Raw genomic sequence first — 27,413 nt, forward strand, 5'->3', positions numbered from 1 at the left:
ATAGTTGGGCGGAGACATAGATAGAGTAAATCTCAGGTAGCAATTCATAACTCTAACCTCAAACTAAAGTCCTTTATAAGGCAGTGACTGATCCCTAACTTGGCTGTGAATAAAATAAACACACCTGCCGTGAATCAATTTCCTTGACTAGAACTTTCCTGTTAGACATGCTTGTATAAATCAATTCATTATTTGAGCTTTTCGAAGGTGAGTTTGCAAGTCGTACAGTTCAAATGAATTTATAATGCATACCTAAACACAGCCAAACGATTGCATCAAAACACTAACATTTACAGAAACAGCAAAGTTACAATGGCATCTAAAACACGAAAGGTGAAAATGCCAGTATTGCGAGAAGACCAGTGAAAAGGAGGAGAAGGATCGCTCAAAACCAGAATGCCACTTACCCCGTTTGGAGGCGCTGACATGGAATGAAGACAAGGTCGGATATGTCGTGTGTGGTTTTGGTGACGACAGGGAGCATTGCGTTTATAACTGGCCTGAAGTGTTTGCCACCAGACGCGGAAGTTAGAGGCGGTATATTGGCTTTTGAACAGGTTTTCAAAAGGTCTGAACAAGACGTGAGATCGAGAATATAGAGATGATAGTTTTCGGGTAGCAATTCAGAACCCAAAGCCTTTGATACAGCAGTGACCAACGTGAACAAAGTATCTAATCGTTGCTTCGTAGTTGCTGTACAAGGAACATCTGAACTGGAACTTGAACACGGTCTATACCGATTAATATAAAAGACAGCAGTTCATCCTTCAAAGCCGAAACAGAAAAGTCAGGACTCACCGACATCTACAACATTTCAACACCAGTCCTCCACAACAAAACAATATCTCACTAACCAAAAGACACTGAAATCATCATGGCTGTTTTGGATCTTACCAATATCCCAGAACACACACACTGGCTATGCCAGGGTTGTGCCATAACTAGCAATCCAATGGAGGAAAAGAATTGCTCAAGGTGCCACAAGGCTCGTGGTAGGGGCGCGTATGCGCTGACAAGCGATGGCATCACGATTGGAGACCACCTTGGCGTTTGGGAAAACAGTACTATTTTTGAGAACGGTAAAGAACACTGGACTTACAGTTTGGCCGTACTGGGCGCCGTCAGAATGATGAACGCTGGAGTCGAACCCGAGGCTTCTGAGCAGGGTCTCAAAGGCCCAGACAAGAAATGATTCAAGGTCGGGCGTAGACATTAGACAGACAGATGATGAGTGTCATTGTCTCAGGTAGCAATTCATAACCCTAGCCGCAAACAAATCGCACCTTGCACCACAAAGTCCTTCATGGAGCAGTGAACAATCCCTAACTTGACTGTGAACAAATGAACGCAATCACTATCATAGTTGTCGTGAATAGAGCTCCTTGACCACAGCCCATACGTATATGTAACTCTGCAATGAAGATCTCAACATAGCCATCAAACTACTAGTTTTTACAGACATAGCAAAGTTACCAACTCAATACCATGGCGCCTAGAACAGACAACCGTCAGCCAGAACACACCCACTGTAAATGTCAATTCTGCGACACAATCAATAAAATGGAGGAAAAGTATTGTACAGGCTGCAATACTCGCCGTGACCAAGGCGCAATTGCGGTAACAGACAGTAGTACCGGCAACACAGAGATCGGGAAGCTTGAATGCGTTTTTGTCAACGCTGATGAGCATTGGGTTTACGATAAAGATGCGTTGACGAGAGTTAGAGGTGGTTAAATAAGTAACCCTGGTCATAGATGTGAGGTAGATAAATAAAGACATCACGATCTCGATAATAAGTGAGGTTATGTGAGGTTACACGATATCCAATCGGAACGGGATGGTTACCGATCCCTGCCGGCAATTGATACACCGAGAAACAAAATTGGCCGATCACGCTTTTTCCCCAACTTATCGTGTACGTGGCGTATGTGAGGTTTGCAAAAACATACCCACAATAGTGAAAGCTCCAAAAGATTAACCCCGCGCTATCTTGGTCATGCAAGAATAAAAGCTGCGTAATTGGTATCTCACTTTCTGTCAGTGGTCTTTGTTACCTAACCCAAATGCGGGGAATAGTGTGTCCTCGCTAATGGTCCTGTAACGTAGAGGTTGGGGGATGGGAAATTTCTTATCTGGTGACCAACTGGAGAGTTGGGTCCCTTCGTATCTTGACGAGATAGACAACTCCGATATCGAAATGGGTATCTGCAGTAGATTACCCAGTGAGTGACATATGTCATCAAACATGATAGATAACATTTCCACAAATGCATGATAAATTCCAACATCCTGTCTTCCTTCTAGAACATCCATCAACTGACCTCATTCATCCCCAGGAACCCCGGTAACGGACAGCCCGCTATTTCCGTGCGGGGAGATCATTCAGCGCTAAAGCTGGTGGCACATTACAGGCGATGCTACGCTGCAGCCAAAAGCCGTTTTTATTCTTCTTTTTCTTCTATGACCATTCTTATTGATCAATCAACTTGAACATTGCGCACTTGACAGTACCTGTCTAACGGGCAGTGCCTGGATGTCTTAAGGCTTGTCTCATGAACCTGCAGAGATATTACAGCTGAGACAAGGAAACAACAAGCCATGGCGTCAGAGAGCGAACCTCGCAAAACAAGAAGAACAGCAAATGCGTACGTTACATCCCCTCTCCATCTCACAGAGATGAGATCCTGACTTCTCAGCTGCGTCGCGTGTCGACAAAGCAAGATTAAATGCTCAGGCGATGATCCATGTCAGAATTGTCAACGACGTTCAATACAATGTCGTTTCACAGAAGGAGGCGCCAAAGTCATGGTCTCAGAGAAGTACGTTCAGCCACAACAACCTTGTTTCACCGACTAACCACGGGCAGATATCTACAAGATCTTCAGAAACAAGTTGAGCTACATCAGCGCTCATCCTCAGTCAACACGAATACCGAGACGCCGTTTCCATCTGCGCCTCCGCCTTACCGATCAACGTCCTACTGCTCCCCGTCTGGCTCCTTCTCTTCAGGCATCAAGAGGACGAGCGATTCAGCTTTCGGAGTCGGTAGCACTCTTTCTTCCCCTGCGCTCACTGTAGAGCAGCAGCAGTCTGACTCTGGCAGTAGAGGTTTGTATCAGCAGCAGAGCCAGTCGCCATTGAGTATTTGGCCCAGCGCTTTTACTATTCCGTCCAAGATTATTAAGAATACTCGCAAGAACAGACGGACATGGAGTGAGTACCCCGATACGTCAAATATATCTATACTGACTGGATAGTTTGGCTTGCTCCATGGTCAACCTGGTCGTTTACCTTGCGACTCATGCTCATGCTAGGCGATAGCCTGCAACCAGGCGGTGACATGATTCCACCCCAACTAATAGAAAGCGACGTCTACACTCTATCATGGAACATCCGACCACCCCACGAAAAACCCGACGTAACAGGCCTACCATCTCTCGACTACGCAATCTACCTTTTCCACACCTTCAAGTTCCATCTCGGCCAAACATACCGGCTTTTCGACGAGGTAGAATTCGTAAATCAGATCCGCGACTTTTACTCAGATGCGCAGAGCAAGGCTGAGGAGAATCGGCTTTGGTATGTCAAGTTTCTCCTCATATTGGCTTTCGGAACGGCGTTCAACGCGTCGCAGAGAGTGCTCTCGACGGAACCGCCTGGATCCAAGTTTTTTGTGAGGGCTATGGGTCTTATGCCGGATCATACTGCGCTTTGGAAGGATAGTCTGCTTGCGATTGAGGTTTTGGCTATGGTGGGGTTGTATCTTTATTCTATCGATGAGAGGGAGTCGGCGCACGTATATGTGAGTGAACTTGTGACCGTGATGTTGATGATGAGTTGACTTGTGTTAGCTTGGCCAAGCGATACGGATTGCTCAACTCGAAGGTTTACACACACAATTACCAGACAGTGAACTTGGTAGCGAAACAGTAACTCGCTGTCGTGATCTATGGTGGACACTATACATCATGGACCGACATTTTTCTTCTTCGTTAGGACTACCGATGTCAGTACAAGATAGCGATATCTCGACACCCGTTAACCCACCAACTATCGGATCACAAGATGATAGCGCGAGAAGTCTACAAGTGAACTTATCCCATCTATTATCAGTCATCTTAACCAGTAAGTACAAGCCTTTTGGGTTGGAGCCAGTCTAACAGCAGACAGCACTATACAAACCCGAGAAAACACCGCTTGACCAATTCCTCGAACAGACGAGGGCTATTCTTCATACTTTGGCCCATCATGCGCAGGAGATCGAAAAGATTATCTCGATGAAATTTCAGAATTCGGTTGATACGATGCCGAGAGGGACAAAGTATATAACACTGTTGTATCATCAAGTAAGTACGCTCGTAGATTCAGGAAGTAATGCGCTGACAGTTCCAGTGTGTGATAGTAGCGACACGTCCCCTCCTCCTCTCCGTCCTCAAAGAACGTCTCGACATCCTCGGTCAACCAGGCGATGAAAACTCTGAAGCTTTTCTCGGTCAGACAGCAGCTGTGATATCAACTGGTATAAAGTCGGCTGTCAAGACTCTTCAGATCCTGACCAGCGAATACAGCCTGCTTGGTATGCCCCTCTCGTACTCCTTGGCAATACCCAAGCTCACATGTCCACAGAGGTCTTCCTCCCGTACGATCTAGAATTCACCTTCGGCGCAGCCCTCCACCTAAACATGGCAACAGCCCTCTTCCCCGGCGTAGCAGACGACCAAAACAGCCGTCTCCAAGTGCATCAACTCCTCGACAACATGATCGCCCGAGGAAACCGACTCGCAAGCGTCCGAAAACAAGAACTCGTGTACCTAGAAGCTCAGTGTCAGGAACTCGTGGCGCAGGTACAACAGCAGGGCTTACAAACACTTTCACTAGCGGTGACGGATGAGACGGATTCTGAACTGGCGAGAAAGGCTGATGAGGAGCTTTTGGAGACGATGCAGGGTGGGAGTGATTTGGAGTTTTTGGATAATATTGGGATTTCGTCGGAGGAGTTTATGAGTATTGTGCAGCAGATTGGGGATCCGGATATTATGCCGGAGAATATGCTTACCTTGGAGTAGAGGGGTTATGATGGGTGGCATTTCGTTTATATCCAGAAAAGCGTAGAATTGAGATTGTATTCTAAGACATATTGTACAGCACCCATGACTGAAAAGACCGCTTGAGCGAATGTCGCCCGCGAGGAACTTGCCTCGCATCATCAAGCCATTATCACTTAATATTTGCGTGCCTTTTTCTTTTCCTTTGTTTTCGAGGGGATACCTTCTAGTATTGCAGCAATCGCTAGGTCCACATCCCTTCCTGGCTCCTTGCCGCCTGGATGACTTCCCTCCGCTTCTTCACCAGGTGAGTCTTCCTCTTGGCTTTCATCTGCATTCGATCCAGGCAATGGGATCGTGGTCTTGGGGTGGGTGTCGAGAGTCTGCGTGTTCGGGTTCTTGGACTTCGAGCTACTCAGCTTCTTGACAGAAGCTTGATCGCAATCACCTTGAGGAGCAGAGTACGAGGTCGGTTTTCCGAATACAACGCCACCGTCCGCTTCAAGTTCCGGCGCCGCGTTGGGACGGGAATCTGAATGTGAGATGTCTTGCAGTCGATTGCAGCGACAGAGCTGAACTTGTGGCTCAAGACATGGTCCAAAGGCACTGCGTTCCGAGCGCCAGTATAGACCACTGCTTGTGAGGTGGCGATGATCGGACCTGCTCCCAGCCACGTTGTAAAGGTCCTTCAGCACGGAAACGGTTGTTCCCAAATAATCTTCACCTTTTGGCATCCTCCGCCAGGGGAAACAGTCGCTCCGGGTATGTGACGATTCGATCAGATCTTGGAATCCCTGGGCGAAAAGAACCAAAGTGTCTGTGTCCTTCACCAAGCGCGTCCATCCACCACTGGAATTTTTTGCGCTGTATTCTTTTGTTTCGAGTGGTGATCTCTCCTCTACGACACCCATAAACTCGAAGCCAACCAGTGTCTTTTGAAAAGGCATTTTGATTGCACGGTCTTGTGTCTGGTTGAACCTTATTGATTGATCGAGAAGCATTTCGAGCATCGACCAAATGTTGTCCACCATGGCATTGACGGTCTTGTTTGATCCCAAGGCGTGCCAGTTTTCATTGCTCCCAAGAGTCCGAGAAGCAGTGTCTAGGTACTTCAGAAGAGTAGGCGACCCTGCGCTTTCGTGGTCTTGGCATAATCTGGTCTGGACGATGTGAAGGATTACGTCGTCGGCATTGACCAGCCACGCCCTCTTTTCCTCAGTATCTTGAAGCAGAACGTGGCTTCTTGCCGCGTATTTGAGAATGTCCCTAAATTGACCAGAGCGCTGATAGAAAATCTTGGTATCTTTCGGACCCAATGTGAAGTTGACCTGAGCAGCGCCAAATTGCTGGAAGCCCAGGGCTCCACCAGAGAACTTGACACTGGAAGAGAAGGGCTTCGCGGTCGAATAACCAATCGTGCTATAGACGGCATCATCCCGGCCAATGATCTTACGAGCATCACGGCACCATCCTACTATAGCCCGTGTAGATCGCAGTGTTTCGAAGTCGACGGAGTCCGTAAGTGCTCGCCTTGAGCATTTGGCTATGCCTTGCTGATAGGTAAACCTCTGGCTGTCGTCTTCGGCATATACATAATGCCACTGCACAATGCTTTTCTGGAGACTGAGGGGTACAAGCATGCCATGGAGAGACTTCATGACTATACCACCATCGAAGTCTACGGCATGTCGAATACCAGCCATTGCGCAGAGCATCTCGAGAGACACTTCGAGGCCTACTTCATTTTGTCGTGGAGGAATTGGAAAATGCTGACATAACACTGCGGTCTGGTCAACAATCTCCCGCCAGCAAGAGTGATGTTCTGGTGGTGTAGGCTGCAATTGGCAAGAAACGTAGAAGGACCGTGAGGGCCCGTCTTGATTGCTTTCTTCATGTTCCGATATGTCACCGTCGCAATGGAACACCGTATCCGCCACCGGGCTCAGACGCAATGCTGAGCAAATCCAAACAGTCTGTTGTGCAATATATGTCAAGGTTTCGACAGATGAGGTTCCTCGGACGGAAAGGCATCCTTCTTCGGAAAGAGTCATGGAAAGCTGGATATTTTCCGTCTCATCTATCAACATCATATTAGCTTTGCCACTCAGTACGAAAGAGGAAGCCCAAGATGTGCTTCCGTGGGATGTAATCCCCAACCGCGACTGGGACGTGCTTACCTGTTACGATCGTCCGTTCCAAGTTTGGATCCCAAGAATCGATTAGCTGCTGTAACACTCTTAAGAACATCGGGCCAGTTGACGGCCAGAAGGTATTGACATAGTCCAAACAGGTAGCCGCGAAAGCAGACTCGACAAAGCCAGTGTAGGTAACGATGGAAGTGATTGGAGGAACGGTTTCGCCAAATTGATTATCGAGGAACTCCCAAGGACGCCAGTCTGTGTGTATGGTGATGCTGGGGAGCGGATTGGGTTCGGTAGATCGAAAGCTGGCATCAACATCGGACTCCTGGATCCCAGGCGAGGGGACCCGCGTGAATTTATTTGATACCATAGCTTTGATATGGCTCAGTATTGGAGAGTTAGTATCGTACAGGATCCGCTGCAAAGTAAGGCAAAAAGACGAGAAGAGAGATTTTCTAAAAACATGATTGTCGCTGTAGTCGAACGAATGATCGTCAGAAACAATATCGTCCTTTATGCAATCGCACATGCCCAACTTCTGTATGGTTCGCAGGACATTGGGTGGGACGGTATATGCCACCGGACCTTCCGCTGCATCCTCCTGATTTGCATGTGCCAGATACCTCTTTTGTGCGTTGATGCAGGTATAGTGAGCAAGTCGTCTTCGGAACTCAATTGGCTTCTGCTGGGATGGATGGCTCTTCTCTCTCGTTGAAGCTCCAATCATGTCGAGTCTTTCCAAGTTTGAAGGCAGTAACCCTGTAAGAGCAATGCCAATCTTCCTAGAAATAAAATCTGGACGATGGAATAAGGTTGCCGATTCGAACCACTTCTTGCTACGCATCAAAGCAATAATGTGGTCTCCGAAGAATGCCACAGCGTCCTGTAAAGTAGTATCGCTCAGCGGAACCTCAGCATGAACCTTAGTCATAGTCGGATTAGACGTGGCTGCTAGTCCATCTGTAGGGGTATCAGAAATCCGAGCTGCTGTATCATGAGGGACACCACGGTTGGCGTGCTCTTGGGGGTTCCGAATGTTTCGCTTGCTACCTGACTCTGAAACTGGATTACCCGTTGGCTCTGGATCTGTGTTTTTCAGTGTCTCTTTCGTGCGACTCTTAGCGTACATCTGGGCATCTGACGTTAACCTCTCAAGTCGCCGGCCAGAGATACCGTACATCTGGGCATCTGACGTTAACCTCTCAAATCGCCGGCCAGAGATAGCCTGATCATTGTCATCGACCAAGGAGGTAGAGTCCCATAGCGACTGTAATTCCTCATGCAGTGTATCGCCTCCCCACTGAGTTCCAGATGCCAACTGGTATTTATTCATCGAGTTGTGGTTTCTTTCGTACGGAGGCACTCCCGTGGACCTTGAAGAGCGAGATTTCGAATTATCCATAGTGGCAGAATGAAGGCTCAAAGATTTCGAGAAACTTAACTGTTACTGTTTTCACCTCCTTCAGGGGAAATCTAGTTCTTCTTATACATCGCAAGTACATATTCTATGGCAAGCTTCAGCCAATGGGCGCAGTAAACTATTGGTGCAGGCTGGCGGTTACAGTCAAATTTGTTAACCAACGAAAGAGAGATTGTCCCAGAAAATTACATAAAACACGAATCAGCGCTATTCTGTGCAACTTCAGCCAAGCCACAGCGCTTGACTAAACGCCCGACCAAGGTGTGCTTACTGCATAGAGACCTTTTTGTGACACAAGCCACGTCAGGGATTGTTACCGCTCATCAGCACATTTCACTGGGCACAAGCATGAGACACCCAAAAGTGCCTCTCCAATTTACAAAAATACGGCATGTCTGCGTTGACCACTGGATCGTACAGCATAGCCTCTTTCACCAAGCTTTACCTCGGGGAGAAACAAATGCCCGAGGTCAAGACAGCATCTTCCGTCTGACTATTGCGTGCTGCTCTTGTGAACTGGAGGTTGGAATTTGGTATGAGTGCAATCAACACTCAAATAAGACTGCAGGTTGAGTACGGGTTTATGATATATTGACATAGCCAAGCTGCCAGAGGTTGAGAAATGCTAGACATCCATATTATAAACTTCCCGGGGAACGAGGACGTAAGTTTGGTGTTGATGTCGAAGATGGGGAGCGATAAGGAGATAGCATGCTACATATAGCTTCTTATTGTATGCCAGACGAGATTTAATTCACCCAGTCTATTGTTTGGCATTCAATGGTAGAGAAAGGTGCTATTATTGTTTGCCTGAATTACGCGTCTGTGAATAGCAGACAATGGCAGTGACGACAGCTGGCAACAAACAGCAGATATTTCCATCTCCGCCATCGGCCTCCGACCTTCCATCTTTCTTTCCTCCCTCATCTCAAAACATACCTTCTTCAAAAACTTACCACCAACAACATCAAGAAATTCATCCTCAAACGACCTCAAGATGCCTACTCCTTCGCCCAAGCCATCCTCCCCCATCCCCTGCGCGCGCAGCCGCGCCCAAACAATCGACGACTCCTGGCCACCTGCGAACAACCCGGAGCAAGGCCCCTTCCTACCTCTCCAACCTCTCGACAACATTCCCACCGCCGCATATCTCGACCCTCCCGAGCCATCCCAACCCACCGTCAGCACCAGTCCCCTCCAGCTCGTCGACGCAATGCGCCTCCAAACAATCCACGACACCAACTCCACCACCATCGGCCTGCGCGTCGTAGACCCCAACGGCAACAACACCGGCAACGTCTACGCTCCTCTCCCACTCGGCCACTACAGCACCGGCATTGCGTTCAGTATCGGCCATGGAGAGCGAATGGAGGATGTTTATGAGCGCGCGGTGCAGATTACGGGATCGCAGAGGATTATGGGGATTTTGTTTGCGCCCGGTACTGAGCAGGGTGTTGTGCGGGATATGGATTGGAGTTTCCTTGCTCCGTTGCCTGTGGGGGAGGATGTTCACCCTGATACACGCACTGAACAAGCCAGGCAGAAGTTGGAGATGGAGATGTCACCCATCGACACAGACGATCTCAAGGCCTTTAGCACTCGCAAGGAGGAAGAAGCCGAGGCTGGAGAGACCAAGACATCTGGAGAGCCTGAAGTTGAGGACACTGGTATCAAAATTCATCATATGATCAAGGAGATGATGCTGGAGGACAAGAAGGACAGCGAGGAGAAGTGAACGGTCATCGATGGAACAACAAATGAACGGTTATGTCGATGTCACGGGAGCCAACTGGAAGTTTGGAAGGACATTTTTGTGACTGTGGTACACACATGTATCTGCGCCGCAGTAAGCGTTGAGCAAAGGGGTTTAGGGATTGTTTGGTCATGGCAGATGGCCCTTGGAAGGAATTAGGCACAAAGAGTTGTTTGCCTTAATACCGAAAATTTACGAAAGAATTCCACCCGTTTCTATCGTTTGTCTCGTGCTTGTTTGCGTAACCAGCTTTCTATGCATCGTGTTGTACAGCCATGATGATGAGATACCGTATCAAAGATGGAACATTCTCGCCATTTCTTCTAGACTTCCTTCAAGATTCCGTAGATATACCTCTAGGTGCCAATCTCGGAGAATCGCTGGCCCCACGTCCCTGATATATACAATAAACGTCTTTCATCCGTCCATGTAATATATCTAGCGTGGTCATCAGCCACAACAAATGGTATCATCACTAGCCTCGTTTGAAACCTTGCTCGATCTGATCTGTATTAAGTTCTGACCGAAACTCCGCATATTATCCTTCAAACAACATCTCTAATCAAACGCCGTCCCTTTCGGCGAGTGGGCACTGACAAAGGGACGCGACTCAAAGACTTGAAACTTCAAACGGGTCTCCTTGTCTAGTGATCTCTTGGTTCAAACAGATAGCCTTGCTTCTACCACTATTTAATCCTGAGATCTTTCGCGATCCTTGGGACCGATTTGATCTTCTACACCTCCATTCCAACTTTTGGCTTGTAGTATCGAGTAATTCATTCAGCAGCGGCAGCAACAACATCGAAACGATACGATACTCCTTTTTTCTTCACTTTGTATTTTGGCTATATCTTGGTTCAGGTAAAATCTTCAGCAGATTCTGTATCCTTCCATTGCAACTCACCAAGTTCCAGATCTGCATCACTACACAACGTCGCCATGTCCTCGGCATCAACAACTTCCGAATCCACCCTCCCGGAGCGAACCACCAAGCCCCGCGACGACCACGTCCTGTGGACCTGCAAGCATCTCAAAGATCTACTTGGCGACTCTCATTGCAACAAGCTCAACGGCATGCTGGACAAGAAATGTCTTCGCTGCAAGACCAAGCGAGATGTGAATGCTGTGGCGGTGAGCAGGACCCGGGAGGATATCGGAAGACTCATTGGGCAGAGTCCGGAGGGGGCTGAGATCTGGGAGTATGACGATGGCAATGTCACCAATTTGTAACAACAGGGCTACTCTACAACCAAGCCCCCTGACTGTTTGACAATCATTGGATTTAGGCTTGATTCAGAATACAATGTTGGCTTGGAAATGCTGCTGGGAGGATTTGTTGGTGAAGCAATGTCTTTGGCTGTTTTCGCTGGCGAACAACTGTCTGATTAAGAAGAGCAAAACTCCCTGAGCCAATGCTATTTTGCATGTTCTGATGCGCTGTGATAACCCCACGAATCGCCTTAATCAATCCTGTTCTAACATTCGATTGCACTTGCTCGTGTATAAGTGCCTACTCATATCCTGTTAACCACTCATTTCTCATCACAACCTTGCACACAAGAAATTACCAACACTATCAATCACACAAAGTACCTACCAAGTCAACCCTACATCAAACATCAACCATGGTTGAAAGTAATAACCAGCCCTTGCCGCGCCAGAGTTGGAACTATCGAGCGTCCATCAAAGACAACAGTCAGGACATTCCTTGCAATTTCTCGTGGACCTGTCTGGAGTGTGGTGCGAGTGACAACGAAATCGAGGCGACCGAATGCATTGATTGTCAGTTACTGCGAAGGATTGATACCCGCGCTAAGAGTGCTGATTCTAACACCACTTGGAGGCTTTGCTTTAGGGATCGTGACGGTAATGAGCATTGGAAGGCTGCATCTTGTAGTTGCTGCAATCATTAGTGGATCATGGTATAGTTGAGAAGATAACAGTTGTTCACCACAATGGCAGGACCTTTGGTATAACCCTCCTTGACACAACGCTTGCGCATCCTTTGACCACCGTGAAATGTCTATAAATTTCGTCGCCCTTTACTTTTCTTACTCGATTCCTCACCGAAGCCGTAGGCATCAAACAGACTGCCAAATAGCCCTACCTCAAACATGACCAATGGGTCAAAACATCAGCCGGCCTTACAGATACAACTCTGTAGACCCTGTCCAAGATAATAGCCATCTTATACCTAGCCATTACACATGGATGTGTAGAGAGTGCGGCCAGTGGAACAATAGACTGCCCATCAAAGAATGTAGTTTGTGTCGGCGTTGGCGTGGCTATGGTGCTGTGGCTGATGATACTTGGGACAGGAGCGCATGGAGGCTAATGATGAACGATCGTGATGGGAATGAACTCTGGGAGCTTCAGTGAAGGAATGTTTAGTTGCAGTATTTCCTAGTGAATGGAAAACCCGAAGCAGTTGTTGCAGTGATAGTAATTTAAGGCACCACAATGTCTATAAGTTCCGTCGCCTGTTACCCTTCCTTCTCCATTCCTCCCAACAATCGTACACAAGACACACAAAACACCAAGTCCAATCTATCTCGAATATCCACAATGGGTCAAAGCAGCAGCCGGGGCTGGAAATATAAATCTTTCGGCCCAATCGAAGACAACAGTCACATCGTACCAAGCAACTACACATGGAACTGCAGGGGGTGTCTTCTGCAGGGCAATAAAATGTGCAAAAGGAGATGCAAAGAATGTCGGCGTGGACGTAGCTGTGACACCATGGCTCAACACCTTTGGCAGATGGACAGATGGAGGTTGGCGATGAAGGATAGTAAGGGACATGAATATTGGGTACCTTATGATTAGGTGCAGCATTTCCTAGTAATTAGAGGACTTGAAAAGCAGTGATTCACAATGATAGTAGCATCTTTTCTGTTGAATCAATGTTGTCCACTCTTCGCGGTGTTTATATGAGAAGCCCAGTCGTCCCCTCTTGTGATCCAACCCAGAACAATCGTGAACTACCACCACAAACACAGACAATGGATCAAAGCCAGAGCCTACCACGCGACGCATGTACAACTGCATGGGGAGTCGAAGACAACCGACACGTCGTCCCTAGCTTTTACAAATGAGTTTGTGAGAAATGTGGTGAGTGGGAGAACAAGATGGAGAACATTGAATGCAGTCGCTGTCGGGTCAAGCGTGGGTACGGCACCAGACCTGAGGAATGTCTTCCTAGTCCTCCTGGTAGCATAATGTGGATGCTCAGGGACATTGATCACAATGGTAACGAAAACTGGGAGTGGTCCGTCATATGCGACTAGCTCAGCTGGAACAGCATTCGACTGTAATTGTTATATGTCACTGCCGTTGCAGCATGGCTAGATAGACGCTCTGTGTCCTCTTATAGGATCGGAACCGGCATTAAACAATACAAATACAAACAATCAAGAGTTATCAGAACTGATCTTTAGTTGCAGTGTTCGTTATAAAATAAATGTCATACCGAGCAGTCATTCATAGTTACTGAAGCATTCACTTCTGAGCATTAATGATGTACTCGCTGCAGTATCCATATAACTAGCCGTCTCACACTTCTCCTTTCTCCAATGTTCAACTTGACCAATCCTAGAAGTATCCCACCAACTCTAACGAACGGAAACAATGGGTCAAGTCCCAAGCAAAGGCTTCGAATACAACTCCAGACATCGCGTGCAAGACAACAGCCATTTGATCCCCCGGGATTATCAGTAGGCATGTGAGAGGTGCGGCTACTGGGAGAACATGATCAAGCAAAAGGCCTGCAAGGAATGTAATAATGGGCGTATGTACGGTACATGGGCTGATCGTGCTGGTCGGCTTGGCACTTGGAAGTTAAAGTTGAAGGATAAACGCGGGAACGAGTTTTGGGCGTTTAATGAATACACTTAGGAACAGTAATTTGCATGGATCGTGATGGGGACCTACAGCCTTGATGAGGGGGTGTTCAGATATATTATTCCGTAGAGAATAACTGCCTTAAGGAGCTACTGTCCACAGCAATAGTAGCAACTTATCACGAGTCCCCATCATTGGATCAATGCCATCCCCTTGCATAGCGTTCATATAAGCACCTATGTCACACCCCTTGCCACTCCAATACCCAGCACACTCTACACAACTACAATATCAACTCCAACAAAAAGCAACAACGGATGGATACTCAATCGAACATTTACACGAAATCAACTGGCGCTGTACAGACAACAGCCGTTCTGTCGGTCGCAGCTTTCAGTGGTCTTGTAAGAATTGTGACTGCAAGAACAAGATGGAGAACAACCGCTGTGGAGAATGCTTTATGAACCGTATTGAGGGAACCGTAGCTACATATCCTGATGGAAATGAAATTTGGACGTTGACCTATAAGGATGCTTGGGGACATGAACCCTGGGGTTGGAATTTGAAGAGGATATAGATAAGAGCAGTGGACAGGTGATTCCTTTACTCTCCATGGAGGGTTTGAGGAGGAGAACAGGGAACAAAGGGGAAGGTGATTCATTATTAGATAGCAGTCTATTTGTCGTGATCAACAGAAGCATTCAAGGTCTACTACGTCCCTGTTCTTGGTGAACCACCGACAGCCTGTGCCCTGACTATTCTATAAATATTCCACAGCCGCCCGGACCTGATACAGATCCAAGCATCTACCCACCACAGAGTGTATCACCTCTAGCATCAAATCTCAGCTGAGTCAAAATGGCCATTCAAGACCCTAAGGACCGTCCAGACCACACTCAGTGGCTCTGCACCAATATCGGATGCCACCGCGTCAACAACGTGAAGAGCAAATATTGCTCCAAATGTCGACGCAAGCGTTGCGTTAAGGCCAAGGCTATGAATTACAAGGGAGAGAGACTCGGAGAACTGACCAAGGTTGATGATGGTGTTGAGGTCTGGGAGTACAAGGATGAGGAGTTGAGTTCTACTCACATCTAGTGCAGCAGTGCTTTTGGTGTTGATGATGTTGACCTTGACGATGACGGTGGTAAATGACATATGTAAACTAGCACAATCCATTCAATCTTTTATGCCTTGCTTTGATGGTCGTATTTTCTTTTCTTCGCTGCGATACTAGACCAGGAATTTAGTCTTCTTCGAATAGACTGTTCGTTGTGATATTTGGTCTTTAATATCTCGTTCAAGAATTCACAGGTAATTGTACTCTAACACCAAAGCTGCCAGAATAGAGTGTCGTTAGTTCTGGTCTGGTGTAAAGTAACTAAATTGTTCTATCTCTGATGCTCTCAGTGGACAGTTCTTCTAATATCCTTGTGACACGGTAAAGATTAAGAAGTTGTGAGCAAGGAACACTCAACTGTTCTATAACCTTTGAGTGGCAAACTGAACACGTGCACTTGTTCGCTTAGACAAGTATTATACAACAAGCACAACACTTTTAGTCGCACGGACGAGGCTGAACAGAAGGCTTTGCTGTTCAATGGCTTTAATCTACATATACTGACTTTCCCTCCCACAATGATTCTCAATCACAGCAAACTGGTAAAACCCAACGAGTACTTTCACAACAATAACCACAACACACAATGGCCGTGATCACGATGGACAACGACAAATCCCCCAACAAGGTGCGCTCAGACCACACCCGCTGGGCCTGCAACCAACCAGTCAAGAATCCCAGCCTTCTCGACAAAGCCCGTGGCAAGAAATGCCAGCGAGTCAACAACATGCACGTTGACATCTGCAGTACCTGCTGCCGTAAGCGTGATACTGGAGCTCTTGCTCTGAATCGAGACCTTGAGAAGCTTGGAGAGCTTGTTACTCATACTGTTGAGGGTAAGGAGGTTTGGCGGTATGAGGTTGAGTATCCTGGGCCTGGGAAGTATCACTATTGGACTCTTGATGAGTGGTAAGCTCAGATACCGGGTGGTAGAGAGTATACAAGCGAGAAGCAGTGCACTGAAGGAATGCCAGGTCGGTAAGTGTGATTCAGAGGACAGCATAGTGAGCAACTGATAGGTTGCCATAGATATTGTGAGTAGAATGCACATTGATGCCATTGCAATTACCCCTACTGTGATTGATATCTGACTAGGAGTGTGCAGCGCTCGTCATGACAATGCTGGCCCTTAGTATGACTATTTAAGATTTATGAAGACCCAGTTCAAGGAGTACAGTTCAAATCAACACATCAACACCCAGTATAGAGCCCAGACGTATTCCAAAGCCAACCATTACCGTCAAGCATACTCCCTTCTTTTAACAATGGCTTCGTTGGCTTATATGTTCGAAACACTGTTGCTGTACTTGCTGACAGCACTGGGCCTGGGCACTATACTATTGCTATGCCTCAAGACTATTCTGTTTATAATGGATCCTTTCTTTCGACACCTGAAGATGGGCAACGTTAGCACATCTTGAAACGTCATCTAAATCAACTTAGACCACTGGCCGTATTGTCTGGCCTTTGAAGCACGACTGGAGGGAACTTGACACAAAGGGCGCTTGCGTGTTTGTTCTTGACTTGGACCAGCGAACGGGGAACAAGGGTATTTGATCCGTGGTAGACGGTGTTCATACAAAATAGCTGGGTTGTTTGCGCTTATAGCAATATTTAATCAGAACAAGCTTTTTGGGCATGATTCACCCCGTCATCAGCTGGGTTGTTCACTCTCACACCAGTATCTAATCAGAACAAACAATATGGACATGATTCACCCTGTTCCTAATTTCTTTGTCCCGGCTTCTACTTAACTGGCATACCTACCAGGTATCATATGTCCTCCCATCAAATAGATCAATACTCAACAGCCATACAAACAAACAACTCAAGACTCGAACTAAATCCACCATGAATGACAACCAGCCTATCCTTCGACCGGATTCTTGGCAATGCCAGGAATATGTCCCTGCTGGAGTATCACTTACCCGCTGCGAAACAAACAACGACTGGGCGTCTAGACGCTGCGCAAATTGTAAAAAGAAGCGTGGAGCAGGTGCACATGCCATGGCGAGAAATGGGTGCTTCAAGGTTGGGGAACTCGAAGGTGTAGATGCCGATGGGAAGGAAATCTGGGATTACACGACCAAGGCAAACGTTCGTCTTTGAGGATTTGAATATCAGGTAGACATTTTGCAGCTTGGACAATACTATTTTCCTTTTCCCACAATACATTCTCATACAAATTATTTCTCAGGTGACCCAGAATTTCCCGCAGTCGCCTCCCGCTCCTTATTCGCGCCCTTCGGCACCCTAGGGTTACGATGCTCCCTATGCTCAAGATGATCAGGCTCCCTCTTGGTATAAAGACCCGTCACATTGCTCGCCACGCGCGTATCCTTCGTCTCATATTCGATACCGGTTTCGGTATCTGGACCACCTGTTCCAAACGTGCCTTGTAGCTTTTGGCTGACTTTGCCGGTGGACGCACCGGGTGCTCCGATGACGCCGTTCGAGCCTGTTTTGCTGGGGTCGATGTCCTTTGATTTTGGGCCCAGTTTGTAGACGGCGAAGCCGAGGAGGGAGAGTCCGGCGGCGGCGGGGACCATGGCCTTCCACTTTTGTGCTTCAATTGATCTCGACATATTGTATGGTATGCTGTTATTTCTTTTTTGTTTGAAGGTGAGAAGCGATCGTGGGAAGTCAAGGTATTAAGAGAAGAGGTTATCTGTAGTGTATGGGTGATGTTGACTTCTGTAATCGGAATCGAATGTTGAGGTAAGTAAGTCAAAATAATGACATCAGAGTATGTTTAACTTAGTTCCCTACTTCCATGGTGCGGGAGCTTGTGGTTAATATGTAAATAGTCCAAGTCTATGACGGAATGACTTCTGCGATGATGACGGGATGGCGTTGTGGAGTTTTGCATTGAGCATCGACGCCAGATCTGCATTGTAAACAAATGGAATGTACAGTGGTAATTTAATTTCATAGCGAAAACAAGGTAAGACATTCGTAATTTTTCTATCACGTTACTCAATTGGTCGCGACACCAGGAGCGCGTTGTCGTGAATTGAGTTTCCTGACTTCATGACTGGGTGTCACGTGCTTGGTCACTCAACATATCGTGTCGACCAGTTATTCAATACCGCTTCATATGTCGAATAAATTCCTTCATCTCATTTTTTATAACTTGGAAATGGCATTATTGGGCAGGAGAAACTGTGAGTTGATGGCGGCAGGTGTTGTAGAAGCTTGATCGACTTACAAAGCGCAGATTGAGGATGAACCTTCGCAGAAGGAGAGCTAGAGTGACCGTTCTATTTACTAGACTAATGAATCAATGAGAATCTGCAAAACAGAGTGAAATCAAATGAACAGGTCAATCTAAAATCTATGCTAGAGCCACCAGAGAATGTCCAAGCAATCAGCAACACCGAGCATCCTACCTTAACCTCCAAACTATCGCAGAGTTACATGGCTCTTCCCGCACTTCCCACAAGCATCAAAACAATCAACCTCCTTCGGAACAGGCTTGATGTAATAGCTCCAAACATCTTCCCCGACTTCATTCTTCGAATGGAACTCTCCCAATGTCGCATCGTCATCCCTGGTGGCCCACGCATTATTCGCTTTTCCCTTACCACAACAGGTACAATTCTCTACCTCCCTGGGCTGTTTTGCCTCGCATGTCTTGCACTTCCAGTGAGTGTGGTCGTTGCGAGGTTGGCTGGTAACGATTCGTACTGTGGAAGGTGGCATGGTGAATCGTCGAAGAAGCTGTAGATGATGATAGATTGCTTATAGAATGATACCAAGGGGTTGGTTGCTATGTGAGGGCTTGCCTTGTATAGTACCAATCCAGATGTGGATGGGCTAAGGGAGGAGAGGAGTCCATGATTTTATATCCATGAGGAGAGGAGGTGGAAAACGGGCACTGTCACGGACGTCACGATAGTTCTTCATTCACAACAGACGAGCAAGGTCATGTGTTGACTATTCCTCCTAGTGTTCAATCATCTATTCAAGGTTATCAAAGATGAGTTTTCTGACCTCGTACCCTTGTACGTGCCAGACGTACGGGTCAGGTGTTCAGTCAGCAACAGCCTTGTCTATCTCCTCTCATCCCCCTCAAGTCTTTCCAATATTCAGAACATCCTCAGCCTCATACAAATAATCCCAAACCTCCTCTCCATTGTCGTGGTAGACACCCAGAAGGATACCCACCGTTTCTCCCGCGTCATTCAACGCCTCAGTACCAGCTTGGCGTGCGTTACTGCAGTAGAAGCATTTGTTTACAGACATGGAATTCTGAATGTTGCATGCTTGGAATGTGTAGCACGGACGATAGGCTTTGCAGCGCCAGCCTGTGTGCTCTCCCTGCTTTGTCTTTACAGATTTCTTGACGGACATTGTTGCGGTTGTTGGTTTGGATGATAATAGCTCTAGAGAAGGCAATGTATTTATATTATTTGTCGTGATGTGACTCACGATATATATAACCTTTGTTCAGTAACACAAGGTGTATATTCTGCACTTCTCAATGTGGTGTTCTCTCAAACACGACTTTGAAAATCTGCATCTTGAAATCCTTGCGATTGCTAGGTTTGAATATTATCTGTGAACCTGAACAAGTCCTTATTTCACCGCCTCAGCCTCGACCTCCATTGTGCCTCCCATGTTCCTACAGAAGATATCTAACCATCATAAATAATACCACACCTCCACTCCCCTGTCATTAGCTACTAAAACCCCCAGTGTGTTTCCTTCATCATCTTGAGCCTCCGACTGAGCTATACGCTCGTTTCCACAGCTGGTACATACTACTGTTGATATGGGGTGCTTAGTGTCGCATCTTTGGAGCGTTCCATAGTTTATGATCTTTTTACAGAGCCATTGCGTGTGCTCCGGCTTGAGTGTGGTGGCGATCGCGATGATAATGTCAGGCATTGCTGCTTTCCGTGGCGTTGGTTTATATGCGGTTTATACTTTGGAGTTTGGGTAGTATATTACAAGTTGTATCAGAATGTTTAGAGTCGTAGTAAGACATGTGGAATAGAGGCACCATTTGAGTGTTAGGTTCATGACTTTATATACCTAGCAAAAGTGAGCTGTCGGTGATTGCAAGCAGATTCGACATTGCATCCAATCACCGACAGCTCATTTACTGTGTACTAGTCTATACGTCTTTAGACTTCACTAGCCACTGTATGCACCAAGTACCTATTTATGCTATTCACGACTTTACTAGGGAAGTGCCCTTCTTGTGTCATCAACGACTCTACAAGTGAGGTATCTTGTGTTACTGATAGCTCTACAAAGGGCGTATCTTACTTATGCTATTAACGAACTTACAAGGGACGTATCTTCTACTCGCTACTCGGGGTCTACTAGTGATACATCTGGTGATAAGATGCCCGCAATGCGTACTTAATAAAACAACACTTTTGATCACACAAACAAGGGACGTATCTTATTTGTGCCGTTCATGACCTTACAGTTGATGTCAGTAAGACAAGGATCAGTTCAGCTGCTCTTCATTTATTTATCGGTATCTATCTCTACAGCCCACCTATCCACATATTTAGGGTCGTTTATTGAGTCCAATTGAGCAAAACAGTAGTAAAACCACCTTTCCTTCCCCTCCACTTCATCAAGGCCAAGACACTTTCCCAGAACGTCCTCGCTGTTATTGAGAGCAACACATCCTTCTCCACGTTGCTTGTTACAGTTGCTGCATTCGGGCACTTCCATTGGCATTACCGCCGGACATTTGAGTCCAGTTGGCACCTCCCTGTGGCACTTCCATTTGGAGTGATCTGGGTGACGTTCAATTCTCTCTTCTTGACCTGCTTCGTTATCTGGTTCGGGCATGATGATGATCCTAACGATATAGATCTAAGTGCGTGGAGATTTTCTTTCTTATAGTATATGGGTATGATGTTTGTGGTATGTTTAATGTTAGAAAGGAAACGAGACTGGATAGCGAGTGTCTTATAGACAATGTTTACCTTGCGCAACATATAATCACGAAACAGAACCGTTCTTTGTCTGCCAACATCTGCATTCACTGCCTGCCTATTCCTACGTTTATACTCGGGCTATTTATCAGTCCCATTGAAAAAAACTAATAAAGCCACATTTCTTCACCTACTCTCGCATCCTCTCCGTCAGTCAAAGTCAATAGCATCATCTCCACGCTCCAAACCACAGTCGTGGCATTCGTTCACTTCTATCGGCATTATCGCCAGACAGGGGATTCCGTATACTACCCTATTGCATTGCCATTTGGTTGGGCTAGGGGGAAGTTGAACTTTCGTTTCGCGAACTTCTTTAGACATGATGATGATGATCTTAAACGATGTATGTAGATATTCTTCGTTTGGTGTTGTGGCGTTTGTGGTATGCTTAGTGTCAACAAGGAAGAGCAAATGGATGGTAAGTCTTTTATAGACGATGTTCACGTGTAAAATCATAACCAAAGGATACTACTCGGCTCATGTAAGGCTAAGGATACTACTCACAGTCATTTCCCGGTGCACTATCCAGAGAGTAAGATAAATTGATCGTTTAGCGAACATCGATGCTCTGTTAACAAAGCAGTTGGTAACCTGGCAACTGACAGGATTGAGTCTATCTACCATCTGCTGCCCTTTTTGTTCACTAAAATCGGATGCGCCGAGGAACACACTGGTCCGTCGCTATCGATGCCCAGCTCTCAGCATCTAGTTATTACCATTAGACGTAACCAAATAAAGCCACACGTCCTTTCCATTCTCCATATCAATCCAAGACCCTAGAATTTCACCTGATTCAGTAACAGCATTACAGGTTCTACCTCGCGACCTGCCACACGTAGAGCATACAGCCTCTGCCAATTTCATTCTTCCTTGGCATCTCGATCCGTCTGAGAGTACCCTCCCGCAAGTCCAGTCGGTATGATCATCTCGGGGTTGGGTTGTGCGTTTAGGCTTTGTTTCGGACATTGTCAAGGTTCTGTATATTTAGAGATACTGGTTTGTTGTTGTAGGATGGAATCTGATGTGTTCGTTATGGTTTGCAATTTCATGGAGTTGGTCCATATCTTATAGACCAGATTGGCTTCAATCACGGGGCAAACATCGTGAAACAGACATGAAATTGGAAAGCATAATCAGAGACTTGAGAATGATAGTGATGGCCCGCTTTGGCATGGCAAACATTCACTCCACAGAACACAACAGTCAGATGGTGAATGTTTTTGATTGAACTGCTGGGTGACTGAGGAGGGAACAAACTTGATTGTCTGCTTTTAATCACGGGCAGAAAAGCATTGACATAAGTATCACAATTGTACTGTTTGGTAATCTAGAACATCAACTGACTATACCTGGCTTGAAGTTATCCCAGCTTCGTACGGGTATAGAGTTCTCCTCAACCTGCTCTAACGATTCTTCTCTGTTCCAACGCGAGCGACTGTAGATGCGTGGTTACAATGGTTATAGTAGAAGATAAATAAACCGGAAGTAAACAAGCAAACATTTTGTGCGTTAATGGAAACCTTATATTACAAGATGGCAAGAGGGAGGTCTTATGCAACCATGATGCCTCAAAAGCGCAACTTTACTGAGTGAAACCTGAACGGTAGGTAACTTGAATGTGATGTTTGACAATCTAGAATACCGGCTGACTATTCCTAGCTTGAAACTGCAATCAAGAGCTAGATTGAAGGAGCGTAGTACAGAGTCTCCTGTCCTCAGTATCTGACTTCATTCCTATTAACTTGCACTAGTCGTGGCAGTGCTCTCACTCCTACTATGAAAGTCAATGGGAAAAGTCTGCAACTCAGGGTCAGGACTACCATAAACCCTCTCCCATCTCTCCTTAAGACCCTCGGGAGTTTCCCAAGCATTCTCTGGATCCCTCAACCAGAACCTCAGCAAATGTCGTCTGTGCCTCGTTAGCTCCATCCCTTCTTCACAGAGTCAATCTTCAAGGAACTTACTGCTTCTCTTCACTGTCCCTAAACCCATCCCTCGCATGGAAAATAGCAAGATTGTTCACATACTGCATATCTCCCTTCTGAAAATCCGTGCTAACACTAAACTTCTCACCCAAAAAGTGTAAGGTATCTAGTGCTTCGGCTTGCGCTTCGGATATAGGCGGTAGATCACTACTGCGAGGGAGGTCGCCGAAACCCACGTAGTAACGACGGGCGTACTGGAGCAGGATTCTTTCAGGGTTGGTTTGGTGGTAGATTAATGGGCGGCTGGAGACCTTTTCTGTGTTGTTGACAGTCTTCGTGAAGCTAGATGGGTTAGTATGAAGGTCTAGGAGGATGGGTAGGATTCGAGTTGGCTTACAGCTCTGATACCCAGTCTTGGCTCAGGGTGTGAATGAGATCTGGTCGTGTAGCTGCGATGTGATTGTATACACGCCACGTACTGGCCAAACGACTAGCTCCTCCTTCAGCCGCCGTATCAAGAGCAAACAGAGAAACAATATCGCCCGAGTCAGTATGGAAGACCTGTTTATCAGTCGTGTAGGCCGGACTTCCAATCTTAATCTTGCCAGCAGATACATTCTTGATATGGCCCATGACTACATCGGCGCGCTTGCCTTCAAAGTATGCATCTTGGCGACCGCGGATAGACCCGATGTGGGAGGATACGCCGGCGTATATAATGATATTTTCTTCGCGGGTGTAGCGATCGGGGTTTAGGCCGCGAAGAACGAAGAAGCCGTGGCCGAAGTGTAGTTCGTGGGAGAGACGGCGGAGTTCGGCGTGGACGGTTGGGAGAGGGAAGGTTTCTTGTGAGATATAACCCTTTGCAAGATTGAGAGCTATACTGTTAGCACAAGAAGTACAAGACCTAATAATGAGAAGGAAACGTACATTTGAAGTGTGTAAGAGCCTTGTCAATCTCATCAAGCTGATCATTTGAGAAAGTGCACGTCCAGTTATATTTCTCAGCAATGCTATCTCCATCCCAGACCAAGTCCCCCTTCAGTTCTTTGGGAAAGCCTTCTGGAAGTTCTTTGGTAAGATTCTCGGTCTGAGTACGGCGAACTACACGAGCTTGGTACTTGTCCCAGTCTGGGTGGTACGCAATGTCCGGCTGTCCAGGCGGCGGCTGAGCAGCTGGTGTCGTGCCAAAGGTTAGTCCTGAGGCAGGAGGGTTGATAGTTACAGTGGCCATGGTTTAGAATTGATTTATGAAGTTCTTATCGTCGCAAGTTATGCTTATCGTTGAAGATAATAGTGGTATAGTCGTGCCCCTGCTCCTCTATATAATATGGACGATTTGGAGAATCTCACTATTACGCCATCCAGGATTTGTTAACGCAATACTGACCCCTCAGACGAAAGTAGTATTGAAAAGCATAGGATTAGATAAGAATAGACGCCAAGGTGAATGATGAAATTTAAGTGACTGCGATGCAACTTGGCCCTGTATCACGACAACGCTAGGTTGTAAGCACGCCATCCACCCGACGAATGAACGCGGCCCGATTAAACAACCTACAACAACCCAAGAAATAAATGGATGAAGCTATTAGGAAGGTAGTATTAGTCCAAGATGCTAGGTTAATTGAATACTAAGTAGTATTGTAGGGTGATGGCGCGACCTTGGCATCAATCACGTACTGCACCCACTCATCACCTAAACAGAATGTCAATCGAACTATGGTGTGCTTAATGGCCCCTAATACACCAAATTGTGCATATTCCAAGCACTCAATTAAGAATCTGACTCTTGGCGAAGGATACGACTTTACGATAAAAGGATACGACTATACGATAAAAGGTCCTCGGCTGTTCTCAAGTTCCATTCACCCACCACCTCCTGCTCCTCAACCATGGGCAAACCCTCTCAACAAGAGTCCTCAGGCGAGGCTTCAGAGTCGTCTTCTATCATCCACGACAACAACCTCACCTACGTTCGCCAAACAGCAGGCAATGGAACATCAGGCTACCAAGAAGCCGTCGGCGCACCTGTCGAAACGACCTCTCCGCTGGGATACCACGTTAACTGGTTGACTATCATCTTCCTCAACCTGAACCACATGGTCGGCACAGGAATCTTCTCTACACCAGCTACGATCCTTCGTCTCACGGGCTCTGTTGGTCTGGCGCTTGTATACTGGGTCATTGGCTTCATACTTGCAGTCGCTGGTCTGGCGGTTCATATGGAGTTTACCAGCTACTTTCCTAATCGCAGTGGTTCAGAAGTCGTGTGGCTGGAACAGGGCTTTCCCAGACCGAAGCATTTCTTCCCTGTTGCTTTCGCGGTGCAGAGTGTGCTGCTTTCGTTCAGTAGCAGTAATGCTATCGTTCTGTCGAATTATCTCTGGCGCATCGTCGGACGGGCGCCGGATCCTTGGGAGTTGAAGGGTGTGGCTATCGCGGCTTACACACTGGCTGTCATCGTTGTCATCGCACACAACCGGTACTCTCTCTACGCCATCAACGTCTTTGGAGCGCTCAAACTGCTTTTGCTGGTCTTCATCGCCATCTCAGGTCTTGTCATTCTTGGAGGCAACATTAAGAGTATTCCAGACCCGAACCTCAACTATCGCAATGGCTTTGAAGGGACTACCTCGAGCGGATATAATCTGTCACAAGCGATGGTGAACATCAGTTTCGCATTTTCGGGCTGGCAGAATGCGTTCAGCATGGCAAACGAGATCAAGAATCCCATTCCTACTCTCAAACGCAACGCCAGCGCCTCTCTTCTCATCGTCTTCGTTCTCTACTTTATGTGCAACATAGCCTACTTCGCCGCCGTACCAAAAGACACATTCCTCGAATCAAGCGAACTCGCAGCAGCAGTCTTTTTCCGAACAGCCTTTGGATCAAAAGCCGAATCCGCTCTCAACTTTTGTGTTCTGCTCAGTTCATTCGGCAACCTCCTCGCTGTACTCGTCGGCCAATCTCGTCAGATCCGTGAGATTGCGCGGCAGGGTGTTCTTCCCTGGACCGAGTTCTGGGTATCGACTAAACCCTTCGGTACACCTATTGGGCCGTATCTTTTGAAGTGGGCGTTTACCTTTTTGATGATCGTTGCGCCTCCTGCGGGTGATGCGTTCCAATTTGTTGTTTCACTGAAATCGTACCCCGATGCTATGTTCTATTTTGCAATGGTTATCGGTCTCCTACTCATTCGTCGTAGAAGAGCTAGATCTGGTACACCTCCGTCTGACTTCCGAGCGTGGTATGCTCTTGTTATTCTATACCTTCTAGCCCAGGCCTACCTCCTTATCATGCCTTGGATTCCTCCCGTGGGTGGTATCTACGGTGGAACAGTTAGCTTGTAAGTACTCCCTCTCTCCAGACTTTCCAGATACTAACATGTCGCAGCCTTTGGTGTACTTACATGATTGTCGGAATTGCCATCATGGGTGTTTGCGGTCTCTACTATTACCTCTGGATGAAGCTTATTCCACGATTGAGGGGTTATAGTATTCGGTCTCAGGTCATTTCGGTTGATGATAATGGTGCCAATACGCATCGCCTACTGCGGGTGCCGAATAAGGATCTTGCGGAATGGGATGCTACTCATGATGAACTTGGTCGTGACTTGCCGCCTCAACAGATAGTCCACAGAAACACGGGGGGCTCGGAGAAGTAAATTTTCGGGTTGATGCACGTATATCTACATAGCTAAATGCGAGTACATTGGTTGGGGAATTTGTCATCAATGGACAAAAAGTAGCCTTGACGTGGTGATGCCGTGACTTGACAATACATTCTCTACCGCATGGTGCGAAGAGAAACCTTCCTCTATTACGAAAGCTTCTCAGAGACCTCACATACTCATCACTACTAACCTCATCTCCAATTAGACGCATTTCTTATTCCCAACGACTGCCGAATTAATCCTCCAACGTTGTATCAACCTGTGCCGTTCCCAGCAGCCTGGGTTTGACTCTAAACGTGACAGATCAAGCATGGAGGTAGTTTGCGAGACACTCCGCACCAAACTTACCCACAAATTATCCATGGATAGTTTAAGAAAATAAACAAGTGTCACAATTGCAGGCAGAGTACTGGTCTAGAAAGAAGAAAGTATTCCCCGCAGGTGATGACAGTTGTTAGCGGGGTGGGGGATTAAGGTAGTGGGGTTCGTCCACTGAAGATCCAACCGTGCGCTAATTCCACTGTAACTGTCCT

The 27,413-nt window shown here is 46.8% G+C and overlaps 11 protein-coding genes across 11 annotated transcripts; 7 read left to right on the forward strand and 4 right to left on the reverse strand.

The window, feature by feature from the left end:
- Window positions 1-874: 874 nt before the first annotated feature.
- B0J16DRAFT_376908 (uncharacterized protein) lies at window positions 875-1,192 on the forward strand (the record flags this gene model as incomplete). Its single annotated transcript, XM_046130801.1, has 1 exon — window positions 875-1,192. One exon carries the CDS (start codon window positions 875-877, stop codon window positions 1,190-1,192), a length of 318 nt encoding a protein of 105 aa, XP_045988078.1.
- Window positions 1,193-2,527: 1,335 nt separating this feature from the next.
- B0J16DRAFT_408170 (uncharacterized protein) lies at window positions 2,528-5,081 on the forward strand. Its single transcript, XM_046133011.1, has 8 exons — window positions 2,528-2,645; window positions 2,697-2,819; window positions 2,867-3,213; window positions 3,258-3,802; window positions 3,852-4,125; window positions 4,171-4,346; window positions 4,393-4,576; window positions 4,627-5,081. Exons 1-8 carry the CDS (start codon window positions 2,599-2,601, stop codon window positions 5,064-5,066), a joined length of 2,136 nt encoding a protein of 711 aa, XP_045988079.1. The 5' UTR covers window positions 2,528-2,598; the 3' UTR covers window positions 5,067-5,081.
- A 32-nt stretch (window positions 5,082-5,113) lies between these two features.
- On the reverse strand, window positions 5,114-8,588 carry B0J16DRAFT_365785 (uncharacterized protein; the record flags this gene model as incomplete). Its single annotated transcript, XM_046130052.1, has 2 exons — window positions 5,114-7,122; window positions 7,223-8,588. The coding sequence occupies 2 exons, from the start codon at window positions 8,586-8,588 to the stop codon at window positions 5,222-5,224; spliced, it is 3,267 nt and encodes a 1,088-aa protein (XP_045988080.1). The 3' UTR covers window positions 5,114-5,221.
- A 1,015-nt stretch (window positions 8,589-9,603) lies between these two features.
- B0J16DRAFT_390368 (uncharacterized protein) lies at window positions 9,604-10,341 on the forward strand (the record flags this gene model as incomplete). Its single annotated transcript, XM_046131872.1, has 1 exon — window positions 9,604-10,341. The coding sequence occupies one exon, from the start codon at window positions 9,604-9,606 to the stop codon at window positions 10,339-10,341; it is 738 nt and encodes a 245-aa protein (XP_045988081.1).
- Window positions 10,342-11,298: 957 nt separating this feature from the next.
- On the forward strand, window positions 11,299-11,748 carry B0J16DRAFT_376912 (uncharacterized protein; the record flags this gene model as incomplete). Its single annotated transcript, XM_046130802.1, has 2 exons — window positions 11,299-11,585; window positions 11,646-11,748. 2 exons carry the CDS (start codon window positions 11,299-11,301, stop codon window positions 11,746-11,748), a joined length of 390 nt encoding a protein of 129 aa, XP_045988082.1.
- Window positions 11,749-15,057: 3,309 nt separating this feature from the next.
- Window positions 15,058-15,354, forward strand: B0J16DRAFT_376913 (uncharacterized protein; the record flags this gene model as incomplete). Its single annotated transcript, XM_046130803.1, has 2 exons — window positions 15,058-15,260; window positions 15,303-15,354. 2 exons carry the CDS (start codon window positions 15,058-15,060, stop codon window positions 15,352-15,354), a joined length of 255 nt encoding a protein of 84 aa, XP_045988083.1.
- A 551-nt stretch (window positions 15,355-15,905) lies between these two features.
- On the forward strand, window positions 15,906-16,232 carry B0J16DRAFT_376914 (uncharacterized protein; the record flags this gene model as incomplete). Its single annotated transcript, XM_046130804.1, has 1 exon — window positions 15,906-16,232. The coding sequence occupies one exon, from the start codon at window positions 15,906-15,908 to the stop codon at window positions 16,230-16,232; it is 327 nt and encodes a 108-aa protein (XP_045988084.1).
- Window positions 16,233-17,505: 1,273 nt separating this feature from the next.
- Window positions 17,506-17,904, reverse strand: B0J16DRAFT_312807 (uncharacterized protein; the record flags this gene model as incomplete). The annotated part of the gene is made up of 1 exon (XM_046125074.1): window positions 17,506-17,904. The coding sequence occupies one exon, from the start codon at window positions 17,902-17,904 to the stop codon at window positions 17,506-17,508; it is 399 nt and encodes a 132-aa protein (XP_045988085.1).
- Window positions 17,905-20,800: 2,896 nt separating this feature from the next.
- B0J16DRAFT_312808 (uncharacterized protein) lies at window positions 20,801-21,133 on the reverse strand (the record flags this gene model as incomplete). Its single annotated transcript, XM_046125075.1, has 1 exon — window positions 20,801-21,133. One exon carries the CDS (start codon window positions 21,131-21,133, stop codon window positions 20,801-20,803), a length of 333 nt encoding a protein of 110 aa, XP_045988086.1.
- Window positions 21,134-23,016: 1,883 nt separating this feature from the next.
- B0J16DRAFT_390370 (uncharacterized protein) lies at window positions 23,017-24,438 on the reverse strand (the record flags this gene model as incomplete). Its single annotated transcript, XM_046131873.1, has 4 exons — window positions 23,017-23,188; window positions 23,244-23,546; window positions 23,602-24,082; window positions 24,135-24,438. The coding sequence occupies 4 exons, from the start codon at window positions 24,436-24,438 to the stop codon at window positions 23,017-23,019; spliced, it is 1,260 nt and encodes a 419-aa protein (XP_045988087.1).
- A 661-nt stretch (window positions 24,439-25,099) lies between these two features.
- On the forward strand, window positions 25,100-26,871 carry B0J16DRAFT_390371 (amino acid permease-domain-containing protein; the record flags this gene model as incomplete). The annotated part of the gene is made up of 2 exons (XM_046131874.1): window positions 25,100-26,553; window positions 26,601-26,871. The coding sequence occupies 2 exons, from the start codon at window positions 25,100-25,102 to the stop codon at window positions 26,869-26,871; spliced, it is 1,725 nt and encodes a 574-aa protein (XP_045988088.1).
- Between the last annotated feature and the right edge of the window lie 542 nt (window positions 26,872-27,413).

This window comes from Fusarium flagelliforme (genome assembly GCF_020744385.1).
Source record: "Fusarium flagelliforme strain FIESC 12 MPI-CAGE-AA-0113 chromosome Unknown B0J16scaffold_1, whole genome shotgun sequence".
NCBI lineage: Eukaryota > Fungi > Ascomycota > Sordariomycetes > Hypocreales > Nectriaceae > Fusarium > Fusarium flagelliforme.